General features: G+C 42.7%; 1 protein-coding gene, 3 long non-coding RNA genes, 1 other non-coding gene and 1 pseudogene across 7 annotated transcripts in view; 3 read left to right on the top strand and 3 right to left on the bottom strand.

The window, feature by feature from the left end:
- Nucleotides 1-2,112, bottom strand: LOC102541139 (small ribosomal subunit protein eS26 pseudogene; annotated as a pseudogene).
- A 78-nt stretch (nt 2,113-2,190) lies between these two features.
- Nucleotides 2,191-9,724, top strand: LOC140689746 (uncharacterized). Of its 2 annotated transcripts, XR_012064827.1 has the most exons (3): nt 2,191-2,409; nt 8,193-8,341; nt 9,503-9,724. It is a non-coding gene; the product is annotated as an uncharacterized lncRNA (long non-coding RNA). The 2 variants fall into 2 exon arrangements; XR_012064826.1 differs by lacking the exon at nt 8,193-8,341.
- LOC140689745 (uncharacterized) lies at nt 3,245-19,214 on the bottom strand. Its single transcript, XR_012064825.1, has 3 exons — nt 18,956-19,214; nt 10,658-10,772; nt 3,245-3,328 (listed from the first exon to the last, which is right to left on the bottom strand). It is a non-coding gene; the product is annotated as an uncharacterized lncRNA (long non-coding RNA).
- TRNAK-CUU (transfer RNA lysine (anticodon CUU)) lies at nt 11,937-12,009 on the top strand. The gene has a single exon. It is a non-coding gene; the product is annotated as a tRNA-Lys (tRNA).
- LOC140689747 (uncharacterized) lies at nt 17,753-18,348 on the bottom strand. Its single transcript, XR_012064828.1, has 2 exons — nt 18,166-18,348; nt 17,753-17,964 (listed from the first exon to the last, which is right to left on the bottom strand). It is a non-coding gene; the product is annotated as an uncharacterized lncRNA (long non-coding RNA).
- Nucleotides 18,524-22,641, top strand: part of MORF4L1 (mortality factor 4 like 1) — a 20,183-nt gene continuing 16,065 nt past the window's right edge. For both annotated transcript variants that reach the window (XM_031691760.2, XM_031691759.2), the window contains exon 1: nt 18,524-18,720. In XM_031691760.2, the coding sequence (XP_031547620.1) occupies nt 18,681-18,720 (40 nt within the window). In that variant the 5' untranslated portion in view covers nt 18,524-18,680. The remainder of the gene's footprint in view (nt 18,721-22,641) is intronic.

Here is a 22,641-nt window from a genome sequence, read left to right as displayed (position 1 = left end):
TTTAATTATAATTTCCATTTTATTGAGTCTTTTCTTTTCCAAAGAACAGTATTTCTTCAGTCATTAAGGACTTAGTTCCTTACATGGGCTCTGGTGGAGGTCGTGGGGCAGCATCTGCAGGTCTAAATCTGGGCGGAGGTGTTCGCCCCGGCTTCGCGCGAACGATCCCTGACTACCTTGCTGTGAATGGCACAGCTCACGCAGTAATGTAGTTTCACACACAGCTTGGGAAGCACATAGGCGTGGAAAACGCTTGCTTTGGAAATATCCCTGACGGCTGCGGCTTCTATTATGTTTCGAATAACGAACTTCTTAATGGCCTTGTCCTTGGGCACACATCTGGCACAGCTGGTGCAGCGAATAGGCTGCACATGGCCACGGCCCTTTTTGGCGCAACCATTGTTCCTTCTTTTCTTGGTCATTTTGGAAGCGAGGACGCGAGAGAGCCAAAGTCAAAGCTTTTAATCGCTATTGGCTCATCTGCCAGGTGCCAAGAAGGGGGGTAAAATGCTCAAAGAGGCCAAATGACAACTTGTGTCCTGGGAACAGAGGTGACAGAGGAATCAAGTGCCTGCGAAAGAACAGGTGGTCTGAATGAGTGAATGGAGGCTGGGGTGACCAGGTGTTGGATGCTGCAGGGAAGGGGAGGGGAAGGAGGGTGACAGCCTGAATGAATAACAAGGACATCTGATATTGTCATTATCCCAGCACATCGCAGCCCTCTCCGTGGCCTGTGGGAGAGAGGTGTGAGGGGATGCTCGGGCTTGGGCGGGGGAATATAGCTGTGGACCCTGCACCAGGTGTGGGTGGGTGCGTGGCTGGAAGACATTTCAGGCTGCAGAGAGGACAGCCCCTCAGCCTTGGCAAGCTTTCTCTCCTGAAGAGGGCAGGACACTTCCCTGCGCCCCCACCCTGAGCCAAACAGCCCAGCTGGGTTGGGCTTCCCTTCTGACCCTCGCCACCTCTGTCTTCTCCCCTCAGGACAGAGCGGCAGGTGAGCCTTTCTTTATCTTCCAAGTCACCTCACTCCCAGGTCCTCCATGGAGAATTCCAGGTGTTGGAACCTCAGGCAGATGTTCTAGACTTTACTCCCATCCCAGCCTGCCCTCTGGTGCTCCCTCGTCCTACCCTGTGCCCCTCCCTTGTGTGCGCTGAGCCCTGTCTCTACTTTGGCTCTTAGCTCTCCAGGCTGCTGGCTTCCCTGCAGTTCCTCTGTCCACCTTGGAGGACAAGGGCAGGCACACAGGTCCTCCTGGTCCCCTACACAGTGCTCTGTTCGTGAAGGATAGCAAACTGAATGCTGAGTGGGTCTCCATTTCTTCTTCAGTTAAAAACTGTAAATATCTGTGTCTGATTCTTGCTTGTATTGCTTCCAACGTAGACTCTCAATAAACGTTTGATGAATGAGTGAACACAGTGCGTATGTCCTCACTCTCCTGTCAGCCTGTGTATGATGTGGTCTTTCGTCTCTTTTTCCCTTCCTTCAGCCTGAGCAGGGTCTTCTAAAGCCTCCCCCTGGTTCCATAAGACTGTTCCTAAAATCCAAGCTCCTGTGGCCCAGGCCAGCTGGCCTAGGCCTTCTCTGGAGCCCACCTTCATTCAGCCTGTTACAGTCTCCAGACCTCCTTTATGTCATCATCTCCATTCATCCTCACAGCATCCCTGGGAACCAAGTCACATTATTCCCATTTCATGGAGGAGCAAACTGAGGCTCCAAGCAGAGAAGTAGCATATAGCCAACCAGCAATAGAACAGACACAGTACCAGGCCCGCCACCCTGCCTGCCTCTAATAGGAGTTGTCAGCTAGGGTTAATCAAGACAGAAATGAGATGAGTGAACGTGGAGATGGCTTATGGCTTGCTACCTTCCACAGCTGTTTTATCTTAATAGGAGCTGACAGGGTGACTGTCCCAGAGGCCCCTGTAGATGTGGGGGTTGCAAGAGGAGGGTGGCCTTGGGCTAAAAGCAGACTTCAAGACACTGTCTAAGAAATGGAGTCTGACCATTGAGTTATACAAAGCCACCCTTGGCTGAATTCTAACCTCCTGGGAAATGGTGGGAGAGGCTAGATGGGGAAAGTCAGATTCTAGCAGCTGGAGGAATGGAGGGGAGGAGAGAAGCTAGATACTGCCAACGTAGTCTGCTCTTGCAAAGGGCCTCGTGATGGAGGTGAGAGGGTGAGAGGTCACAAAGGGCTGTGAGGGAAGCCAGTGGTCCTTGGGATGTTGGTGGGAGGGAGCCAGGAGAGCGGTGGAGGAGAGAGGAGGTAATGGAGGAGTGAGAGCTTGTGGGGGTGACAGGATCCAGAGTCACTGTGGGGTGGCGGTTGGCTGCAGACAGCATGACCCTCAAGGTCGACAATCATATTTGAAAGCAAATGCTGCTATGAATTGTGTCCCCGCAAGAAGGTATGCTGAAATCCAACTCCAGGTACCTGTGAATGTGACCTTATTTGGAAATAGGGTCCTTGCAGATGTGATCGAGCTAAGATGAGGTCACTCTGGATTAGGCTTGGCTCTAAAATCCAGTGTCTGGTGTCCTTATCAGAGGGTCACATGAAGACAGAGAGACACACAGATAGGAGAACGGCATATGAAGACAGAGATTGGAGTGATACATGCACAAGCCAGGGCAGGCAGCAACGCCCACATGCTGGAAGGGGCAAGGAGGGAGCCTTCCAAAGGAGGTGGCCCTTCGACACCTTGATCTCAGACTTCTAGCCTCCAGAACTGTGAGAGAACACATTTCTGTTGTTTTAAGCCGCCCCAGTTGTGCTAATTTGTTATGGCAGCCCTAGGGAACTAAAGCAGATGTCCTATGGGCTGAGCTTGCAGACGGAGGGGGGGTTGGGGGGGGTGCTCAGCCTCTGGCTGAAGTCTGCAGCCTTCGCTCCTTCCTTCCTGCCTCCCTGTTGACCAGTGGCCTGGGCAGGTTAGCAGCATGGGACCCACCCTACATGGTCTAACAAGGAGCCACAATAGAGGTTCGGGGGTTAGGGGGGCTGGCATTGAGTTGGGGAGGACAGGCAGTGAAGGTGAAGGGGGCACTGGTTACAATAGAGGTAGAGTGACATGCAGAAAAAAACACAGGGGCATTTCTGGGCTGTGTGACCTCTGAGCAGGTCATTTGACCTCCCTGGGCCTCAACCACCCTCAACGATAATTGAGACTGTGCTCTTGCATCACTGGCGCTGAGCCTCCCATGTCGTACGTTCCCAATAAATAGTAGCTCTTATTACCGTATGTTCTCATTCTGGCCGTGAGGATCAGTTTCACATTCAGCAAACATTTCTTGAAGGCTGACTGTGTGTCAGGCCCTGTGCCAGCTCTAGGAACAAGGACAGACACACACACACACACACACACAAGCAATTTCTGGCCAGAGGTTGTCAGACTGGATTTTAAAAATAACCCCACAATCCAGCTTTATGCTGTTGACACAGCCACACCTAAACGTAAGGGCAAAAGCAGGTTAAAAGTAAAAAGGATAGAAAATGGCACACCAAGCAAACACAGGTGCTGTACTGTTCCACTGGTGCAGCATCGTTAACATCAGAAACAGGTGTCTGAAGGCATAAAAGCATTATTAGAGATAAGGAAGATTGTTATATAATGATATAAAATTACAATTCTCCAGCAAGATATTTGAAAAAGTTTAGTTTATATTCACTAAATGGAAGAGCCTCAAATTACGTAATGTAAAAACCGATAGAATCAAAAGGGAGAAATGGATAAATCCATGATCATGGTGGTAGATTTTTAACACACTTCTCTCAGTAATTGAGAGTTCAATAGGTTAAAAACAATTAGGGTATAGAAAATGCCAACAACACAATTAACAAGCTTGACCAAATGGATATGTATAAAACCCTGCACCCACCAGTAAGAGAATATATATTCTTTCCAATGTTCATGAAATATTTTTTAAAAATTGACCATGAACTACCATAGGACAACTTTCAACAAAAACTAATGAATCCCTACTATATAGACCTATAGTTTCCAGTCACAGTCCAATTAAGTTGGAAGTCAATAACAAAATTAAGAAAACAAAATCCTCACATTTGAAGAAAAGTTTCTAAATAATGCAAAAACTACATCACAATGGAAACTGGAAAACATTTAAAATCGAGTCACGGAAATACGAATAGCTAACATCCTTTGTTTGCTGTGAGTCAGGCCTATGCCAGATGCCTGTTTTTAGGATCCCTTTGTTTCTTATGTTCTGCAGTTTTAGTGCAATGTGTCTAGGTATGGATTTCTTTTGTTTATCTTCTTGTTTATCTCTTTACCATTGATTCTGCTTCTTGAAGCTGAGAATTCATGTCTGCAATACATTCTGAACAATTATTGGTAATGATCTCTTCACATACTGCTTCTCTCCATTTTCTCTTTACATCTTCTGGAACTCTGATCAAGTGTGGGTTATACCTTCTCGTTCTATTCTCCCTATTTCATAATCTCTTTATTATATCTTCTATCATTTTTCTTTTTGAACTATATTCTGCATAATTTCTTCAGACCTATCTTCCAGTTCACTTATTCTCTATTTAGCTGTACTTAACCTGCTGTTTAACTCTTCATTGACTTTTTAAAATTCTTGAGTGTTTTTTATCTTTTATGGTTGTTCTATTTTCTTTTCTTTTTCCAACTTTCCTGATCATTTGTGATAGTCTTTTGCCCCTCACTCACACTTTCAAGTAGGTTTTTTACTTCTTTATTAAACAAAATTATTTTATAGTTTGTATTATTATTAAACAAAATTATTTAATAGTTTGTATCTTATAATGATTATAGCTTAAGTATTTGTAGGCATTTGTGTCTCCTGATTTTTTACTTAAGGTGCCTTTTTATGTCCTGTATTATGTCATTTCCGATTGTGAGCTCATTTCAGAGACACTGCACATGTAGGAATTCCTTGCAACCTGGATTGAAAATGCTCTCCAGACAGATTTGTATTTGCTCTGCCAATTAAAATTAAAATATCCCTTGAATTGTTTTGGACCATATGTTTAGTATATGAAGTATATATTTTAGGCCCCCAAACCATGAGGAAAGCCATACTACCATTATGAATTCTCACAAGGAGATATTCTCTCACTCCGCCCAGAGTTAAGACTGAAAAAACACATTTACTTGCTCTCTGCCTTTGCAGGTTGGGTTTTTCTTAGTTACCTTTTCACTGAGGGTATGATATTACAGAGGTTCCAGTCTTGTTCCTTGACTACACTTTGCCCTGGCCCTAGGCTTTGCTTCCCCAGACCAGCCATGATTTTAAGAGGATATTTTTAGAGTTTTATAGCAAAGGGATTTTTTTTCAGACTATCTGCTCTACCTTGACAGAAATGGAAGCACATTTCCAGTTTTTAGCACAGCATTTAACATATAATAGATCAACAAATATTTAAGTGACTAAATAAGTTTTAGATATTAGGAGGCTGTGGGTGTAAGAAGGGATATGACTTGAGCAAGAGCACAAAGGAAAACTGTTTGGGGGCAGGGAAGATGGCAGCCGGGTCTCCTTGTTCTTCTCTCTGAATTGTGCTAGCTTTGCCATGTTTGCCACACTCAACCATGTGGCTTTCAGGAGAGATGGCAGAGTGTGCTGGAAAGTGCACTGGCCTGAAGGGGCTCTGAGTTCTAAGTCCTAAATCTGCCAAGTCCAACCTTCTGTGAGAAATGTGGGCACTTTCCATTGTTTCTCCAGATTAGGGACATTTTGTCCTTTAGACACAGTGCCAAGTCCTTTAGACATATTGCAAGAATGCTTAAAAAAAAAGAAGCTTATGAATGGATGTGTGAGTACATAAACATCTAAAGGCATAACACTACATCAATTCAACTCATATAGGATTTTTGATGAACTTTTGTATTAAAATATAACATTAACATAAAAAAGCACAAAATCATTAAGTGTTTGATTCAGATTTTCACAAAGTGTATACACTAAGCCAGTACCCAAATTAAGAAAGAGAAAGTGACCAACGTCTCTGAAGGCCCTCTCATGCCCTCTTCCATTGCTACTTTCCCCAGATGTGACCGCTATTCTGTCTTCTATCTCAAATGCTTTTTGTATTTTATCCAGCTTTCCTAGTAGATCTTGGCAGGATAGTTGGTCTGCTACAAGATAGCACAACATAGCCAGAAATAGGAATCTTTGCCTTCCTCAACTCATACAGTTTTCTAAAATGTTAACATGTTTGATATGGGGTTTGGGAGCAGACTCCAATAATAAGTGTATTGATAGCTTCAGATATTTTTTTACTGTGGTAAAATATATATAAAATAGTATTTATTGCTTTTACCATTTACTAGTATACCATTCAGAGACAATAAATACACTCACAATGTTGTGTAACTGTTATAACTGTTTATACCCAAAACTTTTTCATCATCCCCAACCAAAGCTCCATACTCATTAAACAGTACCTCTCCCTTCCCTGCTCCCCCAAGCCCCTGGTAACCTCTTTCTGTCTATGAATTTGACTGTTCTAGAGAATATAAGTGGAATCATACAATATTTACCATATTGCTTCTGTGTCTGGCTTATTTCACTTAGCATAATTTTTTAAGGTCCATCTATGCTGTAGCGTATGTCAAAATTTCATTCCTTTTTATGATTGAATACTATTCCACTGTATGCATATACTATATTTTGTTCATCCACTGATCTGTTGCTAGGCAATTAAGTTGTTTTCATCTTTTGGCTATTGTGAATAATGTTGCTATGAACACTGGGTGTGCAAGTGTCTGTTCAAGTCTGAGATTTTAAAATGGCCCTATAGGGACTTATTTCCTCCTTTGTAAATGAGCAATTGGGCGACTTCCAGCTCTAAGGCTCCATGCAATGAACTGACTCCCAAAAGGACTTAGAGGGCTGGGAGGTCAAAGGTACATACATGCCAGTGACCTGCCCCCCACCCCCAAGAATGTCAGGGCTTCTCATGTGCCCACTGCCTTGGGCCCAGGGCACTGTGTGTGGTATGGCTGGAGCCCCTCCCTCCACAGCTGCAGTCCTAGGGAGACAGGACAGTTTCTGGGGAAGAAGTGTTCCAATGGAACCTGGCAGCCTGGTCTGATCCACCAGATCAGGTGCTAATTCTTTGAGGACTGGGGGTCTCAGGGTAGGGGGTTCCTAGCCAGGGGCTGGCAGGAGGGGATGTCTTTGGGAGAGAGGCATGGGCACCTGCTCTCACCCTTGGTGGCAGGAGCCTCAGAACCCAGCTAATCCCCACCAAGCCTGAGATGGCAGGAGGGCAGGGAGGCCTGTCCCCACCACTGACCCAAACCTGGGAGGTTCAGTGACTGACTCCCTCTGTTCCAGTTTTTGCTTGAAGTCCAGATTTCTGGTTCTTTTTAAAATAAAATTAGAAGAACTGGCGGTCCTGGGCCTGCATGCCCAGCAGTGGCTGCCCCTTTAAGGCACAAAGCCTCAGACATAAAACCTGTAGTCTCACAGGCATCCCCAGGCCCTTCACTTATCTGACTGGCCCTGTAGTCTCAGTCAAAATCAGACTTGGTCACTGGAGCCCTTTCAACTATACTTTGATCCCTTTTCAACCAACCAAGGAATGCTTCCTAAGCCCCAGGAAATGAAAGGTCAGATTTAAGAACATAGCTGACTGGTGCATGATGGCTAAAGCAGGGGTGCTGAAGCCAGACTTCCTTATCCAAGTTCCAGCTCTATGATTTGGTGGGCTGCACCCCATAGGCCTGCAAGCCTTGTAGTTGCCCAGCTGCAAGACCAAGTAAAGAGCCCAGAGACAGACAGAGATATCAGACATGGGGAATCTCACACGTCTGAAGCAAAGGTCCTAGAGCTACACCCCACTGTGCACTGCAGACAAGTCATGGCAGAGGTCTTCACAACTCAGGAGTGAAGGAGGCTACCATTTATAGTGGGAACCATGTCAGGTCGGCTTATCAGTTACCAGGGAAACCAGCGGGTGGGGCAGGGAGGCAAGCATGTAGGTAGTTACTGATTAAGCCCTATGATGAAGAGTATTGGATAGTCATGTGAGTAAGCAGGGACCATCAAGCAGGAGATGTACAGGAAGCAAGAGAACAGCCATCTTGAATGGCCTGACCATACAGATTCATTAGCTGTGAGTCTTTGAGCAAGTTACTTAACTACTCTGTGCCTCAGTTTCCTTTTTCTTATGATGATAATAACAAAGACACTTTCCTCCTAGGATTGTTATGAGGCTGAAATGAGTCAACACAAATATAGTGCTTAGGAAAGTGTCTGGGTCATGGAAAATGAGAAGGGGTGCAAACATAGCAGTTATGGCACGTGTAACCAGAGGCCTTGAAGGTTCCCCAGCACCAGCTTGCAGCACAGGTGTGTGTCAAGCCCAGCTCTTCTACTTGCTAGCTGTGTGGTCTTGGACAAGTTGTTTAACCCAGCAGAAGGTCTTTTCAGAACTTGGAAGCGCTCCACAGAGTGGAGACTCCTTAAGTGGCAGATATTACCAAGAAGGGCTTGCTAAATGCTCTTGGCTCACTTCCACAGCATTCACGAGCCCCTCTGCCCACTCCTCTCGTGGCTGGGGGATGGATATTGATCTGGAAGACTGGGAGATTTAGCTGAAAAGAACAAAGAGGCTCTGCTGGGTACAATGGCACCATTGTGAGCACACGGGGCTCACAATTTCCTTTCTGTCCTTTCAACCTGCAGGGATGCCATTTGGGGCCTGGGTGGGAAGGGCGTGGGAGCCCATCCAGAGTCTACCAGCTGGCCTCAGGGAAGGTCAGGGAAGCACAGGACACCAGAGGAGCCACCGCCCTGCAAGGTCTTTGTGTGCCAGCCTCCTTGTTATGTAGATGAAGAATCTAGAGCCCAGAGCAGGAAAGAGACTTGCTGACAACACCGAGCAAATCACGGGCAGGAACCAGGCCTCATACAAGGGGGCAGCAGAAGCCCCGCTGCTCTGGGTCTTATATACCCAGGGGCATTTTAGACAGTATTCAGACATTTGACCTTTTCTCCAAATGAGGTTGTATATTCTATCATTAAACACACTGACAAGATGCCAAAAGCAAACATTTATCCTGTAACTTAAATATTTAGAAGAAGTGCTCTTGGCATCCTGGAAATCTGAAAGTCCATGGCTTTGCTCTTTCTAGCTCAGTGGGGCTGGAACATCTAGTACAGGTGGGGGTCGCAATGGAGGCCAGAGAGATAGGCTGAAGCAAGATCCGGCAAGACCAGGCAGGCCTTATTAAGGAGTATGTACTTCGGGCTTCATCCTGAGGCAGTGGATGACCTTGGAGAGTTTTAAGGGAGATAACTGAAAGATCAGGCTGGCTGCAAAGATCTCCCTAGATGACTAAGGAGTGTGGTTTAGTTTCTGCTGGTACCCAGAGGGAGGAGGGAAGGAGATGGGAGTACCAAGGTCTTCACCATTCTTATCTTAGCCGTCTCCATGGTAACAGTGGAAGATGGTACAATTCCTTTCAAGGAGATTTCCTTACTAAAATTTCAATTGTTTTTGTGTTTCAGGCTGGCCTAAACCCTGGCTTCATCCCTTCTCCCTGGACACTGAGTAGTTGAGGGAGTGGAGAAGGAAATGCTGGGGTAAGATGGTATAGGGCAGAGAAGCCCCATTTGTGCCACCAGCCTGTGCAGCCTTGGACACCCATCCTTCATCCTCTACCCCAGGCCCAACATCTAGTGGATATCAAGTTGTGCCTTTGGAGAATAATAAAAGATTTTCTCCTTGTACTCTCTCAGTGAGACTCTCAGGAAGGGACCAGCACTTTTGTACACTGATTCATGAGCTCCTTAGAGACCTCCTTAAGCCCTCCCTTTCTTAGCCTTCGCTCTCTGCCCCCTTCTCTCTCTGCCCCCATCCCATATTTTGTAGATGAAGAAAAAGAGGCCTGCATTATGGAGGTGACTTACATAAAGGTTAAAATTCCAAAGGAACTTCCTCAAAAAATTACACATACAATTACCATATGATCCAGCAATTCCATTTCCGGATAAACATCCAAAAGAACTGAAAGCAGGGAATCGATATTTGTATATCAACATTCAGAGCAGGATTATTAACAATAGCCAAAGGGACTCAAATGCCTATCAGCTGATGGATGGATAAACAAATTGTGGTATATTCATAAAATGGAACATTTTTTCAGCCTTAGAAAGAGAGGAAATTCTGATACATGCTACAACATGAATGATCTTTGAATACATTATGCTAAGTGAAATCAGCTAGACACAAAAAGACAAATATTGTACAATTACACTTACATGAGGCACCTAGAGTAGTCAAAAATATAAAGAAAAAACATAGAATGGTGGTTACCAGGGGCTAAAGGGAGGAGAATAAGGAGGTGTTTAATGGGTACAGAGTTTCAATTTGGGAAGATGAAATAATTCTGGAGTTGAATGGTGGTGATGGTTGCATAACAATATGAATGTACTAATGCCACTAAACTGTGCACTTAAGAATGGTTGAAATAGTAAATTTTATGCTATGTATATTTTATCACAATTTAAAAGAAAGAAGGATTCATAAAGACACACACACTCTTTTATAAACTGTTTATCCAGAATGGTATCCAGTCCAGGAACACCTACTGCATCTGATTATTATGGCCCCTGTGTCTCTTTTAATCTAGCAAAAGTCATTTTAAAAAATATTATACTTACTTGTTGAAGACCCCAGGTCAGTTGTTCTGCAGAATTTCCCACTTTCTGATTTTGCATTATTGCTTCCTTGTGGTGTCACTCACCTGGTTCCTCATCCCCCTTTCTTTCCTGTAAACTGGAATTAATAGCTAATGGTTGATAGATCCACGTGAAATATTTTCGGCTAGAATAAATAATTACCGTTGATCTTCATAGTATATCACTACTGAGGACATAATCTTGTTGAAAATTAGTAAACTACTAGCAAAACTCGGATTAATTTCTCAGTTAGGGTGGTGAAAGCCTGATAACTCCTTTACACGGTTAGACTGCCCCCCTTGCATCTAGGAAGTAACCTGTATAGTGCTGCTTTGCCCCTGTGAATATCCATTTCCTTACCCGCTATTAACGTAATGGTTTACCACAATGGATAATCCTTCTTATAAAGGCTTGCCGACTTATGCTTTTCGTAATCCTACATTTTTAGGTGCTCTCTCATGAACTGGGACTATTTGGTCACTGGGAACTACAGCTCCTACTAGAAAAGCAGAATAAATCTTTAACTTTTTTCATTTTAGTGGGGAAAGGCTTGAAATAATGGTCCCTTCCCACAAAGAGGTGCTATCAATACAATAAACGTCTTTAACTTTTAGTGTGTGAGCAAACGCCATATGGCGTTTTCAATTAATTTCTGAGACTGCATGAGCTTTTTACTTTTTTTTTTTTTTTTAAACTGGCTTTTTACTAATCTGTTGTCCGCACAATGGGACATGGCTTAGTGGAACCACCGTCGTGCCATAGAATAATGGCCAGAAAACTCAAACCACACGGGGGCCGCGAGAGACCAGCCAGCTGAGCAGCTGTGCTTTGGATTCTAATCTTTTCTAGAGGGTACGCAGGACTCCGAAGCCTGCGTTCTAGTCGGCCACGCAGGTGTCCAGAACATCCCCGGGCCCCTGAGTGGCAGAGGGTGAGCGCTCTGCCAAAGGGAATTTGGGAATAAAAAGGAGGCTCCCCGGCGCTCACTTCCGTTCTCCCGGCGGGAGCTGGGGATCGCCTGCAGCAGCTCGATTTACCGCTGACCACTAGAGGGCCGTTTGTACATTTTACTAAGCAGTAAAAGTTTGTGCGCACAGAATCAGAAATGAAACACAATTTTGAGGGTAGAAAAAAAAGAAAAGAAAAGAAAACTATACCCAAAAAATTCTGAGAAAAAATTTAAAGGTAAAATATATCTTGGAACAAGTTAGAATAATCTTATTACTTTGAGAAGACCTAAAAAAAGCAGGTTCTCTCGGCAGCCCGGCTAGCTCAGTCGGTAGAGCATGGGACTCTTAATCCCAGGGTCGTGGGTTCGAGCCCCACGTTGGGCGGCTTAAGGAATTCTGTTTTCGCACAATTCGCTATTGTTCTTATCAACATCAATTTATTTTGATCCAGAGGTTCTTACTTTCAAACAGTTCAACACATTAAAAACTACTACAACCTAACAAGTTAAAAGAAGAACAGGAAACTATATTCAATATCTTGTAATAATCTTTAATGAAAACGAATATAGGTATATACATACATGACTGGAACATTATGCTGTACACCAGAAATTGACACATTGTAACTGACTATACTTAAATTAAAAAAAAATTTTTTTAAATGGAGCAATCGAACTAGAAAACAATTTCGTATTATAAATACACAATTAACGGTTATCAGTGTAGAAAATTATTTGTTACTGAATGGTCTATTTGAAAGGCAGTGGAATGCTGAAGGTTAGGAGATAGAAGGCATGAAAAATTAATGAAATTGTACCGTTCATAAATATTGCTGAAGTGATCTCTGTTGAAATGCGTATTTTTAACTTATGGCTTTGCAATATTGAGAATCAGTTTGGAGATCAGTTCTGATTCACAGGGTTTACTATGCACATTAATTTCATACCCTTGAATTCCACGAAGTAAATTCATTTACTTTGTGCCTTTGGGAAGGGCTAGTGATTATTACAGGTTGTTAAAACCACTGTTAAGATTGTTTTAGTGATTGGCTAATGAGGTAGCTATTGTGAACAGACACAGGACTTTATATCCTTTTTTTCTAAGTTTGTGATTCAAATTGAAAATTTTTCTTGCATCCATTTTGAAATCTCACAACATATCTCAAAGCAAATAAGTATCTTTTCCATCATATGTTTTCCTAAAAGAACTCAATTTCTTAAGGCAAAACTGCTTTTATGTTCACAGCTACAAATTCTTTCCTTGTCATAAATATTTTCTGTCATTCCCAGCAATTCTCAAACATTCTCCACAATTACCATGTGTTATCATCACCAATTCAAGACATAATTTCAGATTTCGGAAGAAACACGTGGAAAATTTCAGAATCAGAAATGAAGATCCCTAAATACTTCTATTATTACAAAGGAATAATCTCTGGTGATGAGAGGTAAAGTAGAGTTTTTCAGAAAGCAAACTGCTGGAGGAAAAGCAAACCGGTAAATTGATGAGAAGTCAATGAAGATGCATTTACTTTTAAATACATACTCCATTTTAAATTGAAGATCAGTGTTATGGGTTGAATTTGTGTCCCCCTGAAATTCATATGTTGATGTCCTAACCCCTAGTACTTCACAATGTGAACTTATTTGGAAATAGGTTGTTGCAGATGTAATCAGTTAAGATAAGGCCTTATCAGAGTAGAATGGGCTCTTAATCCAGTATGACTGGTGTCTTTTATAAAAAGGGGAAATACAGACACAGGCATGCACTGAGAAATGCACATTTGAACACATGGGAGAATGCCATGTGAAGAGAAGGCAGAGATCAGGGTGATGTGTTTATAAGCCAAGGAATGCCAAAGACTGCGGCAAACAACCAAAAGCTAGAGGAAAGCCCTGGAACAGATTCTCCCTCACGGCACAGAGGAAGAACCAACCCTACCAATACCTTGATCTTGGATACCTAGCCTCCATGAGACAATACATTCATCAAGCCATCCAGTTTACGGTACTTTGTTATGGTAGTGAGACAGACTGGGACCAGGGCTCTGGGACCCTTTGCTGCAATGATTGCATCTGGACAAACGTGTCTCCTTGAGCAACAGCAAACAAAGAACAACAAGATACAAAAAGAGTAACAACCCAGCTGCCACTTCTGAGCTGTCAGGAGCAAAAGCAGGGTGTTGGGCATGAACACTGCACCACAGCACAACCAAGCAGGTGGACCAACCTCCTAAGCCACCCCTCTGGCCTGACCCATAGATCTGCCCCTACCCTCACCCCATTTAAGGGACCAATTCACCCCCATTCAGGGGCGAGGATACTTGTTAACTTATTTTCACTCCTTTGTGGTGTAGCATGAGCCCAGTAAAGCTTTGCCTGAATTTCTTTTCTGGCCTGTCACCAATTTCTGTTAACTAAGGAGTTCAAGAACCCAGGTCAGTATCAATAGCCCCAGGAAATGATCAGTGTTCTATTGGGAGGTGATTTTGATTTTAAGTTTATTTTAGTATACCTTATATTAAGTAGTCGCCATCATCTTCATTTCATTTCAGAAGCCATAGGAAAAGCACTGGTTTGTTTAGATGGGCATCTAATTCAGCTCAGGTGAGGGCATTACAATCACAGCTCCTTCAGAAGTAACATTTAGAAAAGAGTATGATCTCAAGGGATATTTTCTTTTCATTGTTAACTGGTGATTTATGTTGGCCATTGATTCATCACTATTTGTACTAAAAGAATATATTCAAAGATATATTAAGTTAAACACATAAACTCATACTCAGAGACTTTACATTAAGTTATTCTATAAATAAATCATCTGAAGAAAGTGTGCCAATTCTCAGTGGTCCAGTTTCTTCAATAAGTAGACGGAAAGAAAAAGAGAGAGACAGATAGAGTGAACTCAATCAAATGAATCATGTGTGGATCATGTCTGGATCCTGATTTGAACCAAACAATCGTAAGATTATATTGTGACAGACATGCACAATACAATCATGAGATTATATGAGACAATCCTGGGAATCTGAATACTGACTGGATACTTGAAGATATTAAGGAATTATTTTTTAAATGTAATATAATGGTATTGTGTTGATTAAAAAGCTCTTATCTTTCAGAGATATGTACTCACTTGTTTAGAAATGAAATGGACATGATACCTGGGATTTTTGTGTATGTATTTTGGTGAGGGAGGAATGAGTGATTGGGTACCAAAGACACAAGATTGGCCATATATCAATAAGTATGGAGGCTGAGTGATGAGTTTACCATGGTTCACTGTACTGTCCCCTTTAGTGTTGCACATGGTTTAAATTTTCCATAAATTTAAATACTATTTGATTATGCAAACCCCAAAAGTATTTCAACCTCCTTGGCCCAGTGATCAAATTCAGCATCACTAATGAGACAGCCAGACATTATGTGCTTCCTGATGTGATGCAATGAGAAGTGCATAGCATCACCTATAAAATATTCTTGTCAAAAACACTCAACTTTAGAACTAATGAAGTCTATAGATAGATGCAACTTTAAGTTTATAGGCAATATAGGGAAAAGAGAAATGAGTTAAGTAACACCATGAGTAAACCATCAAATGTAGAGTGTCAGACATTCAAAAGAATCAGGTTCTTCAAAAAGCAAACGTCATGAACCAATACTAACACTACTAAAAATGAAGTGTATGTGTGTGGGTGGACTGTTTGTGCCAAGGGCATCCCTCCCACCCTTGTGGCAGTCTGGTGAAGCCAATACACTGTTTTTCCAGAATGTTTATAAATGTATAAAATAAAAAGCAAAGGATTATAAAGGAATATAATTATATTGAAACACAGCTATCAAAATATCTTAAAATATGCTTCATTTTTAATGCATTAAATAAGATCTAGCAACAGGCCCAACAAGTACAGTGATTTCAAGTACTGATGACTGTAAATGAGATCTGAGATACATGTAAGCACTGTAACGTGATGTGAAAACATCTAATTTTTATTGAGACAAAATCCCAGGTGCTGCTGATGTATCAGTTTTACCTTTATAATGAAAGGTAATGCTAAATTTCACTTTGAATTTGTGGAAAATAAAGATGTAATTTTTTTACCCCATCCAAGTTCATGGACCCTTTGAATTATATCCATGGACTCCTACCTTAAGAACTTCATGTCTAGGTTTAAAACAACCAAATGCAACACACTGTCATTTAACGGATTCTGTTTTGAAAAAAACAAGCAACAGGCATACAGAGATAAACAGTATTTTAGGAACAAGGGAGGAAATGTGAAATGTGAATTATACAATTTTTGGGAATTATTGTTAATTGTACCGGGTGTGATAATGGTATTTTGGTATGTAGGAGAATGCCTTTCTATTTTGGAAGTACATACTAAAGAAATCAGGCACAATAGGTCCTGATGTCTACACACACACACCACACACAAGACACACACATATACGTATATACACGGCAAATATGGGAAAATATTCATAATTGTTGAATTGAGATGTATTGGTCTTTCTACTTTTCCATATGTTTGAAATTTGCAGAATAAAATCTAAAATAAAGTAACTTTAAAGATTTTTTATGGTATAGTATAGTTATGATAAAGTGCATTAGTCATAAGTGTACAACTTGATGAATTTTTACATTTGTAAACAGCCATACAACCACACCAGATTAAGGTTACAGAACATTTCCAGCACCCTGAAGTTCCCTAATGCCCCTTTCCTGTCAATTTCCCCCTTTTACCACAGTTAAGCACTATCCTGACTTCTAACACCATTGTTAAAGTATATTCTTTTTGGTGTCTGGCTTTCTTTACATAACATGACTTCTTATGTTAAAACAAATTTTTAGAGACTGATAATACCATATTTGGCAAGGATGTGGGAAAACAAGCCCTCTCTTAAATTGCTGGTTAAAATGTAAGTTTATGAAGCCTTCCATAAGTTTAAAATGCCCAGTCTTCGACTCAGTAATTCTACAACTAGGGTCCTAAAAATAAAAAAGCAATACGCAGAAAGGTTTAGGTTGAAAGACAATGTTTCTAACAGTGAAAGTTTCTAACAGTGAAAAATTGAAAGCAATCTAAATGTCCAGCATCAGAACCAAGGTTAGATAAATATAGTCTATTTATAATACAGTATGTCATGCACCAAACACGTAATTGGAATGAACTCTAAGCCATATCATTAAGTTAAAAAAGAAAAAGAACAATATGTAGTCTATTTACAGTAAAAGAAAAAAAACAATTAGGGAGTATAGAAAAATGTCCATGCCAAAGGATGGGGAGGTAAGAAGGAAAATAAAAAGATTCCTCAAGTTTTGTCCTGTATTTTATACCTCTGAATTGTCGCATCATGAACAACCCAAATATTTGGATATTATTTATATAATTAAAAAATAAGGCAAAAAATTAAGTTTAATGGAAATGGAGAAAGAACACAAAAAGGGCGCTAGAATAAAGAGACTTTACAAGGATACTCAAAACAGCTATAATAGTAGCAACTGTTGGGCACAGATGAGGGACTGAGGTGGGAAAGGGACTTTTCACTATCTTCATTTTTTTATTAAGATTTTTTGGAATTATTGAATTAGTTTTAAGTATTACGTGTTTAAAACGTTTAAAAAAAAAAAAGACGTGTACTTTGGAGTTTTAGTGTGGTGGTGGGGTCACAAAGAGGCTCTTGCCCCTTTCTTTGGCACTCTAATTAGTAGTACAGACCAGATGATGTACAGATAAATAGAATGAGGGTTCTCTGTGGTTTTCTGTGGTCAACGAAGGGGTTGTGTTAAACGAAGATTGAATTAGAAATTGGAGTCAGACAACGGGAGAGGGGTCTGGAATTGTCGGGGTGCATATATACCACGTTCAACGGAGGGTTTAGAAAAGGTATGGAGACAAGAGTAAAGCCTGGAAGATGGCTGGAGACTGTGGAAGGCCTTTAAAATACCAAGCTAAGGACTTTGGGATTTATCCTCCCCTACGTGTGCTGAACAATAATTCACTGTCCAACACTGCACTAAGCCTTTCCATGAAATTCTCACAGTAAACCAATGGACAGGTGCTATTAATTTTGCAGCTGAGCAAACTACGGGCTTTTTCAACAGAGGAGACGATGCGAGGAAATTCATTTAGCAGTGTGTATATTCAATAAAAGCTCAAAGAAATTAGGTTACAAAAAATTGCACGAATAGGGCAGGTGCAGAACCCCGACTTTGGTATTACGTGGTATTCATGCTGGCCTCTTTCACGGGGGGCAGAACTCCATCACCTCGAAATGCCAAGGCTCGACCCCTCGGCCTGCCTAGTGTCTCCCTCCTTCGTCCTCAGAGGCCAGGCTGGGGAAGGAAGGAGTAGGAGACGACAAAGGGCCATCAGTCCCACCAAATGAATTGGCAGCCAGCTTGCTACACAAAGAAACTTTCAGAAGCATACTCCATTACCCTCCCCCTTCTTGCCAGATTGCTGGCCCTAAAGCTTTCCCCGGGCGGAAACAACTCCAGAGTCTCTTGAAAATACGCTTCAAAGGCAGCCTTTACCGCTCAGACCAGTCCAAAGCCCACGTCATTGTTGCTCTATATTGCCCATGGGTCTCCGCAACTGGGCCTTTCCCATTCTTTTATCCCAGTGATGCACCGCTTCCCTTCCCCTGGCTGCCAACAACACGGAGAATCAAATCTAGGCTTTAAAAACCCTAGGCGGTCGGGGCGTGGGGGTGGGGAGGTGGGGAAGAGCATTAGTAGGTGGGGGATGGGAAGAGGTCGCCGCCCCTCCCCCACCCCGCCGGCCTCAACCGCCCTGGAACTACCAATCCCGGCGTGCCCCGCGGCGGCGCGGGCGCAGAGGCGCGTGCGCGGCGGGCAGCCGTTGGCTGGAGCGGCGGCTGCGCGGGTCGCGGTGGTGTGAGGTCTGCAGGCGCTGGCAAATCGGGCCCAGGATGTAGAGCTGGCGGTGCCTGACGGCGCGTCTGACGCGGAGTTGGGTGGGGTAGAGAGTAGGGGGCGGTAGTCGGGGGTGGTGGGAGAAGGAGGAGGCGGCGGCGAATCACTTATAAATGGCGCCGAAGCAGGACCCGAAGCCTAAATTCCAGGAGGGTAAGTCTGAGCCCGTGGGGAAAAGGTATCTAACGGCGCAGGAGAGAGAGGGGGGCTCGGGGTGGTTGAGGTTTGGGCGCCGTGGGTGGCAAGGGCTGAGCCCCGAGAAGGCGGCGGGCAGGGCTTTGTGCGGGGAAAGCGCATTGCGGCGGGTTATTTCGGTGCGTCACGAGCAGAAAATACTTGTGAAGTGAAAGGGTTACGCAGGCGTTAGAGCGGGAGAGGAAGCCCTTACCGCGTGGCACAGCCTTCGTGCAGTGTTTGTTATTGTTCTGAGGAAGAGGGCGCGGAGAAAGCAGCCTATTGTAGGGAGGCGACGGGTGCGCCATGGCGGCCGTTAGGGGAAGTGATGTGGCGTGGGGGAGGGGAGGGAGCGGCGGCGGTTTCTGGAGCGGGTGTGGAGGCCCCTGGCCGCGTGGGCGGTCAGCGCCTGGGACTCGGGGGCGGCTTCGAGCCCCGAGGTAGTCGCGCTCTGTGGAGCCGCCGGGCTGCGGCTGCGGTGGGCTTCTCGCCTCGGGGCGGGAGAACTGCGTTGTAAAATGGTTCGCCGCAAGATGGCCGCCCCATCATGGCCGCCGGCGCCTCGGTCCCCGGCCGCAGACGCCGCTTTAGGGCAGATGCAGCGCCCCCTTCTTCCACCCCTACCGTACGTAAACCGGTTCCCCGGCGCTTTCCCGGGAAAAGTGGGTGGGGTCAGGAGAAAAAAACACCAGCGTCTCGATCGGCTTTGTGTTGCCTGAAGGCATCCGTTTGCTTTGCAGAAAGCCGAGTGCTGCGATCTTCTGGGAATGTGAGTGCACTCTTGCTGTGCGGTTGCTCGTAAAAAAATAAACTACCTAGCTGCAGTATTAAGTTTTCCATTTATTAGTCTCATTTCCTTGATGCCATCTTTTAAATACAGTAGTTGTTTGGCTAATTGCAATAACGTTGGATTAACTGATTTGAAAGTTGAGTTTTTATTGTGTTTGATCGACGTTTTGACTGACGGTAGAACCTGACTTCAGTGGAAGACAGCTCTTTAATTTCCACAATTAAAATATCTATTAATTTAAAGTGGAGGCTTAAGTTAAAGTGGAAGAAAAATTCTGTTAGGCAAGCAAGAATACTTTAAAATTCTCTTTCATTAATATGGATGTATGTTAGTTACCATAATGTCGAGGGTCTGCAAAAAAAAATGTTCTAGGGATTTTCAGGTATGATTACTTTTAGACTCACATACACAAACCCCAAGTATGTGGAATATTTAAGAGGTTTCCAAGGGTGTTTCTGATATAACTGACCCTTAATACTTGCTTTCTCCCACCCGGAGAAGCTGTATGACTACCTTCTGTGGATTCCTTGTTTTAAAAACTCTGTGTTACAGAGATTGTTAATGTGGGGTCAGTGGGTATAATTCAGAAGATTCGTGAACTTGGACGGGCAAGTTATTTTTCTATTATCCAACCGAAATTTAGTATTTCAGGAGACTGGCTGATGCTGGGCTTTGAGTAGGTCTCCTCCCCCGCAGAAAAGCAAAACAAAACAAAAAAACCCTACGGTATTACTAGCTTTATGTTTTCACATCCCAGTATTACCATTGTGGGAAATACATTCAGAGATAATGTATGCTCTTTAATTACTTCAAAATTGTGGCAATTAATTGGGTCAGTAGTTTACTAAGTGTTTACATCTCATAACACCATAGAATATGATATTTTACATGTTTTGATAACTTTTAATATAGTGGGTTTTTTTTTTCTGTAGTACTGTATGTTTTCTGTTTTATAGAACCATTCTAGGAAAAGGCCCTTAGGCTTAACCAGACTGTCAAGGGTACATGGCACAAAAATTAATCCCCACTGTAGAATGTTGAAGAAAAATCACCCAGGTTTGGGACAGTTAAGAATGGCTTTCTGGAGGAAGTGCTTTAATTCTAAACTAGGGGGGCGGTAGAGTGAGAAGGGATAATAAAGAATACACGTGCCGCTGTAGTGGTGAATGAGAGGAGGAACCAAGGTTATCTGTAAGGTTTTGGCAGCTATCCAACAATCTACCATTACCATCACTTTCTAGGCATGTTTTCTACTCTCGTGTCAAAGTTGAGTTGAATAACCATCTTTAAGAAATTATAATTATTTAGGAACACTTTCACAGAATAGGTAAGGAAAAAGGAATATTTTGTTGGAGCTAACAATTATATTAAAACTGCAGAAGAACTGAGCTTTTGTATGGTAGAAATAGGAATTATCAGAAATAGTATTTTTTCAAGATTCCTTTAAACATGAAAGTTTGTCTTATGTAATAATGGTACAGTGTAATAAGCAACTTTTCAGCACAGTGACTGTTTTGCACTGGACTTGCTCTTCCACTTGAAATTTGTTAAAGCATATGGTAAAGAAAACTGTTGGGCATCTAGCTCATTGTCTAGGAGTGGACCCTTTTGGCTTGTCAGGAGACTGGCTGATGCTGGGCTTTTTAGTAATGTTCCAGGTAAGCAAACCAGTGGGAGGATGGGGAAATCGAATCTCATCACCCTTAAATTTAAGAGCCTTGGGCAAAATTATTTTTGAAGTTTGATACTAGAAAGGATTAAGAGTGGAGAAAGGTTAAAAAAAAAACAAACTTGAGACAATAGTTTTCCCATTCCCCAATTAACAGTCTTTCCACTTCTCAATTCAGCTGTATGTTTTTTCAACAAGATAATAGGGCCAGGTAACTAGAATGGAGGTCATAAGGGCCTTAGCCTCAGTGCAGTTGTCTTTGGTGGCAGCAGCCAAAAGGACGGGGTGAATAAGGCCATTTTCAGGGTGCTTTTAAACAGAACCTGGAGAGTTAAATTAGGAGACACAGGTCTGATTTTTGGTGCTTTTTTGTTTTTGCTTTTTTATTTTGTTTTTTGGGGGAGTAATTAGGTTTTTTGTTTTTTTTTTTTAATGAAGGTATTGGAGATTGAACCCAGGACCTCGTGGATGCTAAGTTTGCCCTCTACCACTGAGCTGTACCTCCCCCCAATCCCCGCTGGTTTTTGGTGCTATTTATTAGCCCTATGCTTTATATCCCCCTGGTCTTATTCTTACCCAGAGTGGTACTCAACTGCTTACTAGATGGCTCCAGTTTGGATGTCCTAGAGCCACTGTAACATTCCAAAATTGATCTGAAAAAGCCTTCCTCAATTTCCTGTTCTGGTTAATGCTCCCACCATACTGGAGGGCAGTTTAAATTGTTCATACTTTGGCTGAGCTCTCTGACTGCTTTTGGTTCACAAGTATTTCTGCTCTTATCCCTGTCTTTTGGAAGAAGTCTTCCGTCTCTGTTTCTAGTCTCCACTTTTAAGTTCTGCATAGGCCAAGCATCCTTTGGCAGTGGTTCCTCAGAAGGGACCACTGCACAAGAATTTATATCATGTTTCTTCTATGCTTTTATACCAGTTGTTTCTCTCAGTTTGGGCCCCTCCCTGTGACCTTCCCAGATAGCTCATCAATCATTTGTCATACTGCTTATGAAGATAGTTATATGAAATCCAGTAAATTGTGCAAAACCATTTTGTTACATATCAGTGTCACCCATACTGCTCTGTATAGTTTCTTCAGAATTGAGCTAGTAGGCTTATTTTAATTTAATTTTAGAACTAAAGGAGCTGACTGTGTTGGCACTTTTGTTACCTCTGAATCTGTTGAAACCTAAAAGGACCTAAAATAACATTTGAGAAATACTATTTCTTCTACAATCAAATGATATTTTGAGGTACTGCCTGAAATTGCCTGCCTGATTTGTCTAATGAGCAAGCATTTTATTTAATCCTGTAAGTCTTAATGGTAGGTTCAACACAGAGTGTAAGTTCCATATTTTGTTCGTTGAAGCAGTTTAACACTCAGAACATCATTGAACACAGAAGGCATAAACATAGTGGGACCTTAAAAAATATCCAGGCATCTCTGATGC

Source organism: Vicugna pacos, chromosome 27 (assembly GCF_048564905.1).
Source record: "Vicugna pacos chromosome 27, VicPac4, whole genome shotgun sequence".
Classification (NCBI taxonomy): domain Eukaryota; kingdom Metazoa; phylum Chordata; class Mammalia; order Artiodactyla; family Camelidae; genus Vicugna; species Vicugna pacos.
This window is presented reverse-complemented; position numbering and strand designations above follow the sequence as displayed.